Source organism: Ostrinia furnacalis, unplaced genomic scaffold (genome assembly GCF_004193835.3).
Source record: "Ostrinia furnacalis isolate ACB-3 unplaced genomic scaffold, ASM419383v2 OfSCF5789, whole genome shotgun sequence".
Taxonomy (NCBI): domain Eukaryota; kingdom Metazoa; phylum Arthropoda; class Insecta; order Lepidoptera; family Crambidae; genus Ostrinia; species Ostrinia furnacalis.
The window spans coordinates 34,137-49,450 of NW_021136028.1; the positions used below are offsets into that span (position 1 = coordinate 34,137).

At 42.3% G+C, this 15,314-nt stretch overlaps 3 protein-coding genes across 3 annotated transcripts; 2 read left to right on the forward strand and 1 right to left on the reverse strand.

Moving 5' to 3' along the window:
• Positions 1 to 346: 346 nt before the first annotated feature.
• Positions 347 to 8,047, forward strand: bsk (mitogen-activated protein kinase dJNK). The gene is made up of 7 exons (XM_028316585.1): positions 347 to 382; positions 1,104 to 1,233; positions 1,895 to 2,052; positions 3,044 to 3,144; positions 3,292 to 3,316; positions 4,391 to 4,555; positions 6,743 to 8,047. Exons 1-6 carry the CDS (start codon positions 347 to 349, stop codon positions 4,553 to 4,555), a joined length of 615 nt encoding a protein of 204 aa, XP_028172386.1. The 3' UTR covers positions 6,743 to 8,047.
• A 3,157-nt stretch (positions 8,048 to 11,204) lies between these two features.
• Positions 11,205 to 12,623, forward strand: Taf9 (TBP-associated factor 9). The gene is made up of 3 exons (XM_028316589.1): positions 11,205 to 11,744; positions 11,952 to 12,177; positions 12,411 to 12,623. The coding sequence occupies exons 1-3, from the start codon at positions 11,377 to 11,379 to the stop codon at positions 12,534 to 12,536; spliced, it is 720 nt and encodes a 239-aa protein (XP_028172390.1). The 5' UTR covers positions 11,205 to 11,376; the 3' UTR covers positions 12,537 to 12,623.
• A 259-nt stretch (positions 12,624 to 12,882) lies between these two features.
• Positions 12,883 to 15,093, reverse strand: 3HCD (3-hydroxyacyl-CoA dehydrogenase). Its single transcript, XM_028316587.1, has 4 exons — positions 14,821 to 15,093; positions 14,356 to 14,717; positions 13,695 to 13,909; positions 12,883 to 13,149 (listed from the first exon to the last, which is right to left on the reverse strand). The coding sequence occupies exons 1-4, from the start codon at positions 14,932 to 14,934 to the stop codon at positions 12,908 to 12,910; spliced, it is 933 nt and encodes a 310-aa protein (XP_028172388.1). The 5' UTR covers positions 14,935 to 15,093; the 3' UTR covers positions 12,883 to 12,907.
• Positions 15,094 to 15,314: the final 221 nt, after the last annotated feature.

Consider the following 15,314-nt stretch of genomic DNA (forward strand, 5'->3'; position numbering starts at 1 on the left):
CGGTCCACCTTGTAGGTGGACGTCCCACGCTGCGTTTTCCGGTACGCGGCCTCCATTCCAGAACCTTTCCGCCCCATCGCACGTAACGAACTGGTCAATGTCAAATTGACAACGTAAAATGTATCGTCGTCAAACGATATTTTGGTCTGCTTTATTTATCGGCAGAATCGTTTTCAACTAGATGTTGTTATTTCTTTCGAAAAGTTGAAATCTTATATAAATTAGGTATGGAAAGTGGTAGTGATAACGAAAGTGCGTCAAATTCCATTGCGCCGCTAACGCCGATTAAAAAACGAAAAATACCAAAAAGACTCCAAATAAAATAAACCGGAGTGGGAAAGAGAGTATGACTGGATTACTGAAGATCCCCAAAATATACAGTGTGAGTCACGATAAAGTGCACATATGAAAATATGTGAAACTAGACCTATTTTTTTCGAGAAAAAAGAGGTCAAAAATTTTTGAGATTTTTTTAAAAAATTTTATAGAATTTTTTTTTCCAATTACTACTCGTAAAGAAAACGTAATAACTTTTAAACTAAGAGGTATATCCTGATAAAATAAAATCAATAATAATGCTAAATAACAGGCGATACTAATAAAATACATAAAATACCCAGAAAATGCCAACAAATAATAAAAAAATATAGGTTTTGAAAAAAAATCTGCTTTTAAATTCGTGTTTTTTTGGTTATTTGATCAATTTCTCCAAAAAATGCCCCTATAACAGGTGGTTTTTATTGCTTTGTATTATTCTCTATCGTATTACTTTTGTAAAACTAAAAATTGCATGNTTCATCGTTGTCATAGTAAGTAAGTAAGTAAGTAAGCATTTATTTGCTGCACACAAAGTCACATACATAGTTCAACAATGCACATTCAAAATAAAAAAAATAAAATAAATAACAATTAGAAATGAAATAATGTGAGCAGAGTTGCGGCAGCAAAAGGTCGATATCGTCATAGGTCGATAGTTCAAATCCGGCTCGAAGGACTTAAAAAACTAGTGTGCTTTCACTCACAGGATGCTTAACTTTTGTGTGAATGCTGTTCACTATAAGCACCAGTAGCCAGTACTAATCAGTAATGGTGGTGCCTCGCAGGTGATCCTGGGCATGGGCTACACGGAGAACGTGGACATCTGGTCGGTGGGCTGCATCATGGGCGAGATGATCCGCGGCGGCGTGCTGTTCCCCGGCACCGACCACATCGATCAGTGGAACAAAATCATCGGTGAGTCACGCTATTCTAGTGTAGTCTTATTGACAGATCTAGGTATAACAGTTTCAGTAACGTAACGTAAAAAGATGCCCCGGTTTTTGAAATGGCTATAAGTATGTCGATTGGCTCAGTTCAACATGTAATTCACAACAGAAGGATCGCTCCAAAAACACATTCAATGTGCTGTCTCGCTCGTGATATCTCGATGTCCCTTATGTCTTCGCTACACTACTCGTTACTCGCTTCAACGAAGTACCGAAGTTAGCCGAGTAGTGCAGTCAGATACTTCAAGTTCAAAATTGAGATTGCTTCAAGCAATCAAGCCCTTAACTCTTTTCTTTTTCTTTTCTTTTTCTTTTCTTTTCTTTTCTTCTCTTCCGGCACTTTACCGACAACCAGCGTAAGTCGGGCGAGGCGATGCGAGGTTTATCTAATCGAAGTACGTGCACGCGGACACTATCTACTTCGATCAACTTTCGCGAGTAGTGTTATGTAGTGAAGGCATTAGGTCTCGGTATCGAAATCAACGATTGCGAGGAAATGGTGGCGGCGCGTTTCGTTCGATGCTTAGATATAAGATAGGCTTCGACCACGCCCACGCGTCATAACCCCACGCACGCTGATTTCTTGTCCGTATCCCTCGGGTACAAATTATAACTTGTAACATTTACAGAACAACTGGGCACGCCATCGGCCGCGTTCATGGCGCGCCTGCAGCCTACAGTCCGCAACTACGTGGAGAACCGGCCGCGCTACGCCGGCTACAGCTTCGAGCGGCTCTTCCCGGACATACTGTTCCCTAGCGACAGCAGCGAGCACAACCGCCTCAAGGTCAGTCTCACGGGCACACGGGGCGCTCCCAGGGGACACGGGGCGCTCCCAGGGGACACGGGGCGCTCCTAGGGGACACGGGGCGCTCCCAGGGGACACGGGGTGCTCCCACGGGGAGAACCGGCCGCGCTACGCCGGCTACAGCTTCGAGCGGCTCTTCCCGGACATACTGTTCCCTAGCGACAGCAGCGAGCACAACCGCCTCAAGGTCAGCAGATTCGTAAATAACTGTTCAGCGTCAGCTCTAGGGATCACTGCAGGATTCTCACATAACTCAACCAGGATAAAGGTTTAACGTACTCAAATTAAATAGTTTATTCAGTACTTAGGCCCTTTTCAGGACGCTTATACACGTCTATACACGTCTCCCTACCACCACTCAACTCAGAAACTCACTCACCTGTACTAGTACAACCGCCTTTAGGTCTGCAGTTTCGTAACTCTAAATTGCTCTGGGCAGACTTCAGGGACCAAAATAGAACGGAGTTCTAATATGCTTACTCAACTGCCTCAATGTCAGGAGCTTCTATACTCTGGCAGGACAACCTTGAACAGGCCTGTAGAAACCTCTTCAGCTCAATTGGAAGAGGTCTAACGTGTCCGCATGACCGCCTCATAGTCAGTATGTGCAAACACTCACAGACAGTACACGTTGCCGCCAACGCTAGTCGGATAATTTGTGACACGTTGACGTTGACTATTTTACCAGTCCTGTCCCGTCAAGGGTCAACGTAAAGATGTGCCAACGTTTTTGACCAATACTTGGACCCACACGTTGGACGAGAGACGTTGTCTCCAAAGTTGGTCCCGACGCCAGTCCTGTGGTCGACTTTGGTGTTCTAAAAGACAATGCCGGAAATTGGCGCCTTTTTTTTCGCGCGGCCATCGGCCAAGCCTTATTTTTATAAAAAAAAAAGTGGGAAAAAAAGGCGCCACCTTCCATACAAAATCTGGCGTTGCCATTTGACAAGTATCTGAACAAATGTTTCAGGCGTCGCAGGCGCGTGATCTTCTGTCCCGCATGTTGGTGATCGACCCCGAGCGCCGCATCAGCGTGGACGAGGCGCTGCTCCACCCCTACATCAACGTGTGGTACGACGAGGGCGAGGTCAACGCGGTGAGCACGCTCTAGCATCATCACCGCAGTCGTCATCATCACCGACCAGCTGTCGCATGGTGATGACCCGAGCGCCGCATCAGCGTGGACGAGGCGCTGCTCCACCCCTACATCAACGTGTGGTACGACGAGGGCGAGGTCAACGCGGTGAGCACGCTCTAGCATCATCACCGCAGTCGTCATCATCACCGACCAGCTGTCGCATGCTGGTGATGACCCGAGCCCGCATCAGCGTACATTGGAATCATCACAATAATATATATCATCATTGTTATTGTGGCTAGTTCAAATCTGGACGCAACGTAACACAACGTATTTTTTTTCGACCAAAATGGAAAGGAATGATTTGTAAACATCGTTCCTCTAAGAATTTTGAAAAATAGTAACTTATATTCTTACAAAATTCAGTTCCGAATCTTGTTGAATTTTGGTTAGGAAGTAGTAACATGAAACTGACTTTGCATTAGGCCCAGAACAGACGGTGAAACGCAACTGCAACGAAACTGCAACTGCTAGTTACTTTTGAGTTGCATCTTTTGGTCAAAAGTAACTAGCAGTTGCAGTTTCGTTGCAGTTGCGTTTCACCGTCTGTTCTGGGCCTAAGAGTAGCAGTAGCATGAAACTGACTTTGCATTAGTCAAATACATAGTCGGTTAGCTATGTATTTGCTTGCTATGTAGACCCATCAAGCTCGTTATTAAATGCCAGCATACAATAGAAATTCACCGATCGTTGAACGATCGAAACTCTGAAAGTTTATCATAAATGTATCGTTCAACTTTCAAGATCATAGACAACCCCTACTGCCCCTGCGATGACTCCAGCTTACAGGATATTGACCATCTCATGCGAGACTGCCCAATATTTAGCAGACTCCGGCATGAGCAAGAGATGACATGCAACAATTTACGGATTGACCCCTATATACCACAACAAATCATTACAAAATCCCAACCAATCGTCACGTTCATAGCCCTCATTAACTCAATAGTCCATCAACTCAAGGGGATCAACAAAACATAGCTTGTAAGCTGCGTATTGTTGGATCTCTCTCTCTTTTCACGTTTGGTAGCAGACTGTATTCATTAGCAGACTGCAACTAACGCCCTTGGAGCTCAGAACTTTCGAAGTTCAATAAAAACTGTGAGCACATTATTAGGTACTTTGACCAAAATCGAAAAAGTGCCGAAGACAAAAAAAATGTATCGTTCATGTTCCCAGCCGGCGCCGGCGTCGTACGACCACTCGGTGGACGAGCGCGAGCACACGGTGGAGCAGTGGAAGCAGCTCATCTACCAGGAGGTGGTGGAGTACGCCGCGCCGCAGCCGCCGCCGCCGCCGCACCACCCGCCGCCCGACCACCCGCAGCCCGCGCTCACCACATAGGTACCATTTGTTTTATTTTTTTTGTTCAGGAACAGAAAAAAACTAAAAATTAAAAATATTGCGTATAAAAAAGTTCATCCCCAATTTTCCACACTTGGGGGTGAAATATTTTCATCAAATTCGCATGAAACCACCCTCTTGATAATACCTATTCAACAAAAAAATAATCAGTCAAATTGATTTATAATCGGCGGAGATATTGCGTATAAAAAAGTTCATCCCCAATTTTCCACCCTTGGGGGTTGTTTTTTCTTTATTAAATTTAAATGGGACCACCCTTGAGGTATTACCTATACGCCGAAAAAAGATTTGTTCAAATCGGTTCATAATTGGCGGAGTTATCGCGTAACAAACATAGAAAAAAAAAACATACGGGTCGAATTGAGAACCTCCTCCTTTTTTGAAGTCGGTTGAAAATGCATACCCACTGGCCCGGGGGAACCGTGGGTTATGTGAGGCTCTCCCTGCCAGATGGGCAGGGCCTACTCACTAAAACCTGACGGTGTCCTCCCGAAGTCTTTGGGACGGTGCTGCGAGTTATTGTCCGAGCTAGACGGCCTAGACATTCTTTCGCGGCTCCGCCCCAGACTGTGGCTCGCTCTGTTTGAGCAAGCGACGACTGGCTTCAGGGGAGTAGTACCTCCCCTGGTCTTCGCTAACGGCACCACCTAGGTACCAGCCCCTCAGTATGCGCAGCCCTTTACATAGTACCCAGACCCCCACATAGTACCCAGCCCCTCACATAGTACATAACCTCTAACATAGTACCCAATCCCAATATAGTACATTACCTTTCTAGGAGTACCTAGTTCCTCACAGAGGTACCATCCCCTCACCATATTGTAACTAAAGTCTGGTCGCCGAGCACGTAGAACATTGTCCAATGACCCCAAGCTACCCATCCTTATCGCTCGCGCGTAATTATATTGCTGTCGCGCTCCAACCTAACCCCCCACGTTGTAACTAACCCCACACGTTGTAACTAACCCCCCACATAGTACCCAGCCCCTCACATAGTACATAATCACTTACCTAACGGGACTATTCCCACCTCTCGTTCCCACCACTGCAACTCTTGTGTAGCCAGGATCTTCAGCTTGACCGCCACAAAAACCCAACCAATGAAGGTCAAGTTTGTCCCGGGGGGGTCAAGTTTGTCAATCACTTACCTAGTATCCAGCTCCCCATATAATACATTACCTTCCAAATAGTACCCAGCTCCTCACAGAGGTACCATCCCCTCACATAGTACACAGCCCCCCACATAATACCCAGCCCATCACATAGTACATAACCTCTTACATAGTACCCAGCTCCTCACATGGTACATAACCTCTCACAAAGTATCCAGCTCCCTACATAGGAGACTACCTCCCACATAGTACCCAACACCTCACATAGGTATCCTCCCCTCACATAACATGCAGCCCCCTACATAGTACTCCCACATAATACCCAGCTTTTCCCCACAATACCCAGACCCCCACATAGTACCCGGATCCCCATATAGTACCCGGACCGTCACATAGTGTTCCCTCCTATAGTACCTAGCCCCCACCTAGTATATGACCTCTAACATAGTACCAAGGCCCGCACGTAGTATCCAACTCCCCATATAGCACATCACCTTCCACATAGTACCCAGCTCCTTACAGAGGTACCATCCCCTCACCACGTTGTAATTAACCCTTGCATATTACCCAGCCACTCACATAGTACATAACCTCTTACATTGTAACCAGCTCCTCACATGGTACATAACCTCTCTCAAATTATCTAGCTCCTTACATAGAAGACTACCTCCCACATAGTACTCTGCTCATCACATAGTACATAACCTCTTACGTAGTACCCAGCCCCTCACATAGTACATAACCTCTAACATAGTACCCAGCCCCTCACATAGTACATAACCTCTAACATAGTACCCAGCTCTCGACATTGTAAATAACTTTCCACATAGTACACAACCCCCACATAGTACCCAGTCCCCCACATAATAGCCAGCCTCCCACATTGTATCCAGCCTCCTGCATGCTAATTTTCAGATAATTTATACCATGTTCAAAGGGGTAAAGCTTGGAGCCTAAAAGAGTTTATAAAGCTGCTCTTGGTCTTAAATTATACCAACAAAGTATTTGCTTGTCGAAGACTTAAATTTTTATGACAATTAATTTTAATTTTCAGGTTACAACCGAGCTGTCCGCCGAGATATAAGCAGCGCGCCGGACGCGCTCTCGAGCGGCGCTCACATGACACGCCACGCGCACCACGACACGCCACGCGCGCCACGACACGCCACGTGGCAACACACGTGACGCGACACGCGCGCCATACGACAGTGCAAACTAGGCGTTCGTTTTATGTTTTGAATTAGGGTTTCCAATTAGACATAGATTACTGCACTACGATAGGGGTTTATTGGTGGTACTGACACCGTCTGTAAAATGACGTATAATTTTATTTGCCACGGGGAGTCATCAAAATAAATCTTGGACAATAATGATGATATTGGCCTATACGGTTGTGTTAAACAGTTTAATAATAACCAACCTTTCAGGTCAGAAATCATTTGCCATGATGGACAATCAGGTTAACGTAAACGTGCAAAATGCAAAACAAAAATGTTTCATCATAGAGTCAAAATACATTTTCACTTCACGTGAAAGTATCGACTCCGATTCCTAAAGGACAAAAGTTCTGACAATTCTTCTCATTCAGTGGGTTAGTTCCACATTTGGCCGCTACAATACACCCTAATCGTAATGTAGATGTCTATGGTACAAATGCAAAACTATTCGAAATATAAATACAACAGCCCATATATGCCCCGGGGTTGATTCCGCGCTAAATGGCTGGAGTCATTCGATCATTTAGATTCGTTAGTTGTGTTATTTTTCCACGTATATTCTGGATGATTATGTATATATTTTGGGTATATATGGGTGCGTTGGCTTTGACTCGCTCACTGTCCCGTGTGCAGACGGTGAATGCGTCAGAGGTAAGCCAGTTCTGCTGCGATCAACAATAAAAAAACGACAGTGGGAATGTTACGTATACGGCCAATGTCCAACTGACAAGGGGACTAAGCGTAGGCCAATCGTAACAATATGAAAACTTGATTTTTTTTTTCATAAAATGTCGTTCGCAGCCGACACGGCTAGAGGTAGCTAGCGCAGCCTGCGGTCCTTTCGGTAGTCCGTAGCCGGAGCGCCGGGCCGGGCCGGGTCGGATCGGTTCGGTGGCGGGTCGGATCGGGTCGGCGGCGGGTCGGACCGGGTCGGCGGCGGGTCGGTTCCGGTTCCTGTCGGTTCGTTTTGCGTCAAGGAGTGCCTTCGCGAGCCGCGGTTCTGCCCGACGGACTGACTGTAAACGTGTGGGTATTTTTGTATCGAAATGACTCGGATCGATTCCCCGATTGATCGCGCGATATTTTTTACCGTCGGACGTTTCGTTTTATTTTGTAACGTGTATTGAATATTATACTGTAATTAATCGTAATAATGAAGTTGAGCTTAATAATCTGTGTTGTTGACATGTGTAATATTATTTCGATTGTGCAATCTTTATTTTTGTTCATATTGTTGTATTCGTAATAGTAAGTAGGTCACTTTTTTTTTTTTTTTTTTATACACAACGAGGAAGCTCTTGGCCTGTATCTCACCTGATGGTAAGTGACGATCAGGCCGAAGGTGGAAGCGAGCTTCACCCGGAATCCTCAACCACGGAGGAACTGGCTATCTTACCTCTAACTGCCGGAACACAACAATGCTGTTAACACTGTTGTTATGGCGACAGACTTAGGTAAGATGGTGGTAGCTAGCCAGGCGGACTTAGAACAAGCCCTACCACCAACCAAACCGAACAGAAAAATCTGCCCCCACTGGGAATCGAACCCGGGACCTCTGCGTCTGAAGCAGGTGGTCTTACCACTAGACCACAGAGGCGGTTAAATATTAAACTTCTGCAAATGATGATCGCCGCGACTCGGTGCGCGCCATTGATCCGCGAGATGTTTGAGTTTGTAAAACAATTTGCAATCGTGAGTCGAGAGCGTGATTTTTTAAATTGTATTATAATTATTTCTTAGCCATACACATCGTCGGATTAGTTGGGATTTTGTGATGTTCATAGTTTCTCGTAGGTAGTCCCTAGTTACGTTGTTGATAATATTGTATTGACTGTATGAGAGTAGGTGTTTAAGTAAGTTTCTACCTAATAGCATAGGCGCCTCACACGTTGGCCGCAGGGAGGCGAAGCCCTACTGAGCGAAACGATTTCTATATCGTCTGTATCTCTTAATCATACCACCTTACTGAGACAAGTGAAAGATACAGTTACAGCCGAATATACGAATCATTTTGACGCGTAGATTTACTGAAGTATTCATAATGTTTATACCGTAATCCCATGTGATAATAACACGTGTGCGTGTATACCTAAGAGTACAATCTAAATCAACAGTAGAAACTCGTATTTGACAGCTTTGGAATCTTCCTGCTAAGGAAATAAGTCAATAGCTGTCAAAAGGGAGTATAGATCTACTCGTAAAACGGTTGAACGTGTTCACAGTGCATCAGCGCAGCGGGTGTTTAGTACAATAAAGTGCGCGTTACAAAGTTGTGATTATAACTCGATAATAACTTTAGTACTAATGTAGCGACGTTAACGTTATGGTCGGTCCAGCGACGCACGCTCGGTTTTATGTCGGTAGACATGAATGCGGGCAGGTTCAGATATTTTTCTACCTGTTCCCATTTTGTAAAGTCTAAAGTTTATGACCTCATAAACAATGTCTTGAATTCCTTAGGCAGGAAAACCTGACAGACAGGTGTATAAATATGCATTAAATTTGTATCTGTAAAATGACGTAAACAAAAAAGATTAGATGCACATTTCTCTACCTATCTACGTATTCTACGTATTCATAAAACCGAAGCTCAACGCTCGTTAGGACCGATTGAACATTCGGTTCCCCGTAACTTTAAAGCTTAACGTGTGAGGGATGTCGTAGGTTATCGTTTGAAACCTCACTAGGTGATATATAATTATAAATATAAGTATAATAAAGAATGGCGATAGTCTTATCGGATGGTTTCAACAAATAGCACAATTATTAGCTATAGAGTACCAGGACGACGACGCGAGCGAGTATCGCAAAATGTTGTACGAAATTGATATCGTTACGAAAGCAATAAATACATTATAGTTCAATTTTTTATTCGTATTCGTGATTTGACGTTTGAATCGTAGACACCTTGCAATAGGAATCGTTGAAAGTGATAGTTCAAATGTCGAATTACTAGTTCGAATTGAAAATCCGAATTGACTTTCTTCTACAGCGGGCGGACGCCGCGGTCAATTCGGCCCTAGCTCCTGGACTATAACATATCACGTGACACGATAGTTGGTTTTGATATTCCCCAACCTAGCGCCGCTCCGCCCGCTACTGTAAGGCGGTGTTGCTTTACTTTTGTTCCATGGTGTAAGTGAATATACGGATATTTAATAAAGAAAAATACGTTATATATTTACAAAATGTGGCTGCTGGCTTTGCCCAGTGTACTTTTCGACCTCTAAACTATAAAATAATGTTTCATGTTGGTGTATGATAATAATGCTAAAAGAGAATAGCGAATCTTTGAGAGTATACACTATACAATAATAATGATAATTAGGTGTAAGCGTACAAAATTGTAAATATAAATAAAGCCATAGACTAAACGGAACGAAAGTGAAGATGACATGCGCAATATCCTTTCCTTTATCACTATAGTAAATAAATCACAACTGTACGTCCAAATTGTCCATTTATATGTTAATGTACCTAATACAAATTACAATAATGTAATCGTTAGACGTATGTTAGATCACTTGTATCGAGGGATGAGGCGGCACGACGGCCCGAGGGCGCAGCGGGATTCTTACTTGAGTTACACTTCGATGACTATCTAAAAACTTATTTTTACTGTACACGTAAGTTATTTCATATTTTAACTGAATAAAATCGAAATGGTTATTAAACGTGGTGTTTTAATTATCCGGTGTCGTTTTTGATAGGTAAATCTACCTAAACTTTAAATAGCTGAAGACTGGGTATACTTATTCGAATCAGGCATATGAATTATGGGTGAGATAAAAACGTTGAGCCAGCGCGCCACCGCGCGTGTCGCTCATACGGACGACTCTCATGACTACAAAACTGCTTCACATTTACAAGGATTTAAGTTCCTAAAGCAAAATCTCATGATCCTTTCAACTGGTGGTGGCAGAATTGATGCCATTAAATTTTGAACTTTAGTAAGTTATGGTTCAAAACCAATGAAAAATATTTTTCCCTTTACCAGTTAAAGGGTTAAATCATTTATTCTTAGGGCCTCTGCTAAAACACTTGAATATATGGAGTGGTTCAGCGCGCGGGCGCCCGCGTGATTTTAATTAAGCGGAAGAAAGCAGCAGAAATGAAAATGAGGAAAACACAAGCACAAGTAACAAAAGTGCTCTACAATGGTTTACTAAGAAATACCGTTAATGGATATCGTTATTATTGTCTATGGAATGTTTCTGAACGAGTGGAAAATGAATGAACTAAAATACATAGTCCAAAGCCGTGAAACTTCCATTTTTTTTTTCAGTGACATCTGTCAAAGTGACAGTTTGCAACTGCGGCTGGTGGTGGTGTGTGTGCATTTTTTTGTGTTATTTTCAACAGCACGAAAATAACATGTAAAACAAAATAAATATCAATAAAGCCTAGGGAAAAAGTGAATTAATTAAGTTCATACTGTTATTTCTGATCGTCTCAACTGCAAGCTATAATCATGGGGGACAAAGATAAGTCTAAACTCAATGCCCAAAACAAACACATTCCGAAGGACGCTCAAGTGATCATGTCCATCATGAAGGAAGTGGGGATCACGGACTACGAGCCCCGCGTCGTGAACCAGCTGTTGGAGTTCACGTACAGATACGTCACATCGATATTGGACGATGCGCGCGTTTTCGCCAACCACGCCAAGAAAAAGACGATTGACCTGGAAGATGTCCGATTGGCCGTCCAAATGCAGTTGGACAAATCGTTCACAAGTCCCCCGCCACGCGAGGTTCTTCTAGAAGTCGCCAGAACTAAGAATGTGAACCCTCTGCCGTTGATAAAGCCACACTGTGGTCTGAGGTTACCACCAGACCGGTATGTACCAAGTTTATGGTGTTTATTTTATTGAAATCTTTGTTTCATCAAAAACCTCTTTTAATCCTCAAAAGTATAACAATTTCCATTCACATTAGTCATAGTTTAAGTAATAAGTTTGTTAATTATTGTACTAATAATTTGTGTCAATTTCCTTCCTAGTTTAGTTGTATAAATAGATTACTACAGGAAACCTCTGTATTTCAGTTATTGCCTATCAGCCTGCAACTACCGCCTCAAGCCCGCCAAAAAAGCCCCAGTCAAAGCCACCGTTGCTACGGCTCCAGCAATCAAAACAATCACCACAGCCAAATCAAACTTGGGTCAGCAGAATGTTGTGATGAAAAGACCTTCTGGTGGCATAGTCAACGTCTCTGCATCAAAACCTAATGTTGTACCTAAGCCTGTATTGAAGTTTACGTCCAGTAGCAAGGTAACCATTACAATAATATTGCAGTTTAAACTTCCAGTTTGAATATGCCTCATAAGCAATAAAGTAATTAATGGGCATTAGCCTACATCATTTAATTCATGATGAATTAATTTAGTCTACATTACATTTGTGATGTGAATGATGTGATTGATTAATGACATAAAATATACAAGGAGACCAGTGACAGACCTATATTGTAGGTTTGATTGTTATTGATTAAATCTTTGCCATAGGTTGTGGCCAAGCCTGCTGTACGAGTGACTGCCGGGCCCTCAGCCCAGGGGCCTGTGAAGATGGAAGTAGACGACCAGACTGGGGCTCAAAAGCGGAAGAGGGAGGACGATGACTATGACATGTAAAATATTTTATCTCTCACTAGGTTAAGGTTGATTTGTTAAGATTAATGAAGTATAGTGATTAATACAGATTTTTTTATTTCAATGGTATCAAGTTATTTCATTTGTATGCATGGGAGTGGTGAACGTATCCAAGGTAGTAGTAGTAGTACGTAGTGTAGTTTATGGGTAATTTCTGTATGCGATTTTTTCGCCCTTTACATCAGTAAGAAAACAAGAAATTTAAAAAATACTCAGACTTTATTGATTGATAAAACAATAAATAAATATTTAATAGAAAACAGATGTAAAGTCTGACACACTATGCTTACAACAACCATACAAAATAGATTACTCTTCATGATTACTAATTTCAGATTTCAGAATAATATCACTTATTTCTTCTCATACTTGTAGAAGCCTTCGCCAGATTTGACGCCGAGTTTTCCCTCGGACACCAGTTTGTTCAGTAGGGGGATGGGTTTGAAGAGGACCTGGTCGGGGTACTTCTTGTGCCAGCCGTCCAGGATGAACTTGTTGGTGTCCAGGCCGACGTAGTCAGCCAGCTCGAGAGGGCCCATGGGGTAGCCGGCGCCCAGCTTCATCGCGATGTCGATGTCCCGGGCTGAGGCATCGCCTGAAAACAATGATAGGAATGTAATAAATGAGGGTACATTTACTTTTGTACCAATTAATAACAGATACTGCTCTAATGTACTTATTTGCATTTGCAATGTGTAGAAACAGAATTTGTTGTAGAAGTATTATAAAGTAACAACAATAGAAATAACAGGAAGAACATTACCATAGCAAGATAGCAATGGGGGCAAAGTACTTTAGTACAAGGTCTCAGAGATATTAGCAATTTAAGCTTAGATTAATAAAAAATTTAAGCATTTGCTACTTCACCATGGAGGTCATTTGGAAACAAACTGATGCATCATTAAATTGACATTGAGATTATCTTATCATAAGATTTGTATTTTTGGCAATAATCATCATTATCTATTCTTACATAACTAAAGAAGTTAGCAACTTATTTTTACAACATTAAATAAACTTAAAACTTGTTCAGTAAAAAACATGTGAGAGTATAAAAAATATTCTATTTATGCCATGATTTTTAATCAGTTGCTGTCCCTTATTAATAAATTAAATAGGTCTGTGTAAAAAGTAACTAACCTCTCTCATACAGCCTGATGGCCTCACAAATGTAAGGTACCAGCAGTCTGTTGACCACGAAGCCGGGAGTGTCCTTGCAGGTGATGCAAGTCTTGCCCACAGCCTTGCCCCACGCCATCATGGCGTTGTAGGTGGCCTCTGATGTCTCCGCGCCCTTCACCACTTCTAGCAGGCGCATCACTGGCACTGGGTTGAAGAAGTGGAGACCACCAAATCTAGAATTAAAAATGAATAATTAACCCACTTGTTACGAAATTCACTTTTTCTATCACTTACCTTAAATCAGTCATGATAAATTTATCTCAAAATAATCGAGGCAAAACTTTATAGTTATTTACGTCAGTGTACTTATAAGACTTGGACAGTGCAGCGACACACCTCATCTTTCAAATGTTGCTCATAAAAATTGTTTACACTACCCACATTAGTAATAATATTTATGTAAAAGTGGTGTGCCTTTTAAAAGAATGCTAGTAACAAGTGGGTTAAGTAAAGAATGTGCTTTGAAGGATGAGAAGAACTTTTACAAGATTTACAGGTGACCTACAGCTTCAATTCTATCAGTTAAAAATAAAGTACTACCCTCTTCTATCTACCTTATCAAAACCATTTATCATTTCTCTAAATATGATTTATTTAAATTAGTATTCTCAATTCTTACCTGTCCTTCCTCTTAACCACTGAACCAATTTCATTGATAGAGAGTGAAGATGTGTTAGATGCCAGGATTGTATGCTGAGGGGCAGCTTCATCCAATTGCTTGAACAACTTATGTTTGACATCCATGTTCTCCACAATAGCCTCGACTACAAGGTCGGCGGTCTTCGCTGCGGCCACCGGGTCTGTGAGAGTCTTGATCCTTCCCAGGGACTCGGATACAAACTTCTCGCCCTCCTGAGGGTTGTCTTTGTAAACTTTTTTAGCTACCCGACCAAGGTTAGCTCCGATAGACTTCTGTGCCTTGGCCAGAACGTCCGGACTTACGTCTACGAGAGTCACATTTTGTCCGGCTTGAGCTGATACCTATACAAAACATAGAAATAACTTTATCGGTTGTTTTATAGAATGATGGAAGGTAATATGTGTAGGTATTCATATATGTACATAGATTAATATTTGTACATACCTGGGCAATTCCAGAGCCCATCAAACCGCCTCCAATCACGGTAACATTTTTGATTGCACTTTGTACACTAGCTGAACTTGAAAACTTTCTTGCAATTAACCCGAACTGCATCATTATAATATTTTTTTGGTAATACTGCGTAAAATAGCAACTTCCGAGTTGCTTGACTTATCTCAAACAACAACTAAAGTAAAATAAATTAATCCAACCAAAATTCCAAAGTTCACTCTGAAAACGATCAAGTGGCGGGTGAACGCACTCCGCAAAAAATGTGGTACACTCATAACTCGAATGAAATATTTCACCTACGAAGTTACTGGCTATGTGTTTATCTCACTCTATTTCCAAGTTATAGAAAGAGTTAAATGCATAAGGGAGTTGAAAGCAATGAGGTTGAAGGGGTACCGCTGAAAAGTTTTGACAGCTGTCACGAAATGACAGCTACTTGGGCACGTAAAGTTCATTCAAATACCTAGTGTTAAAATTTACAATTA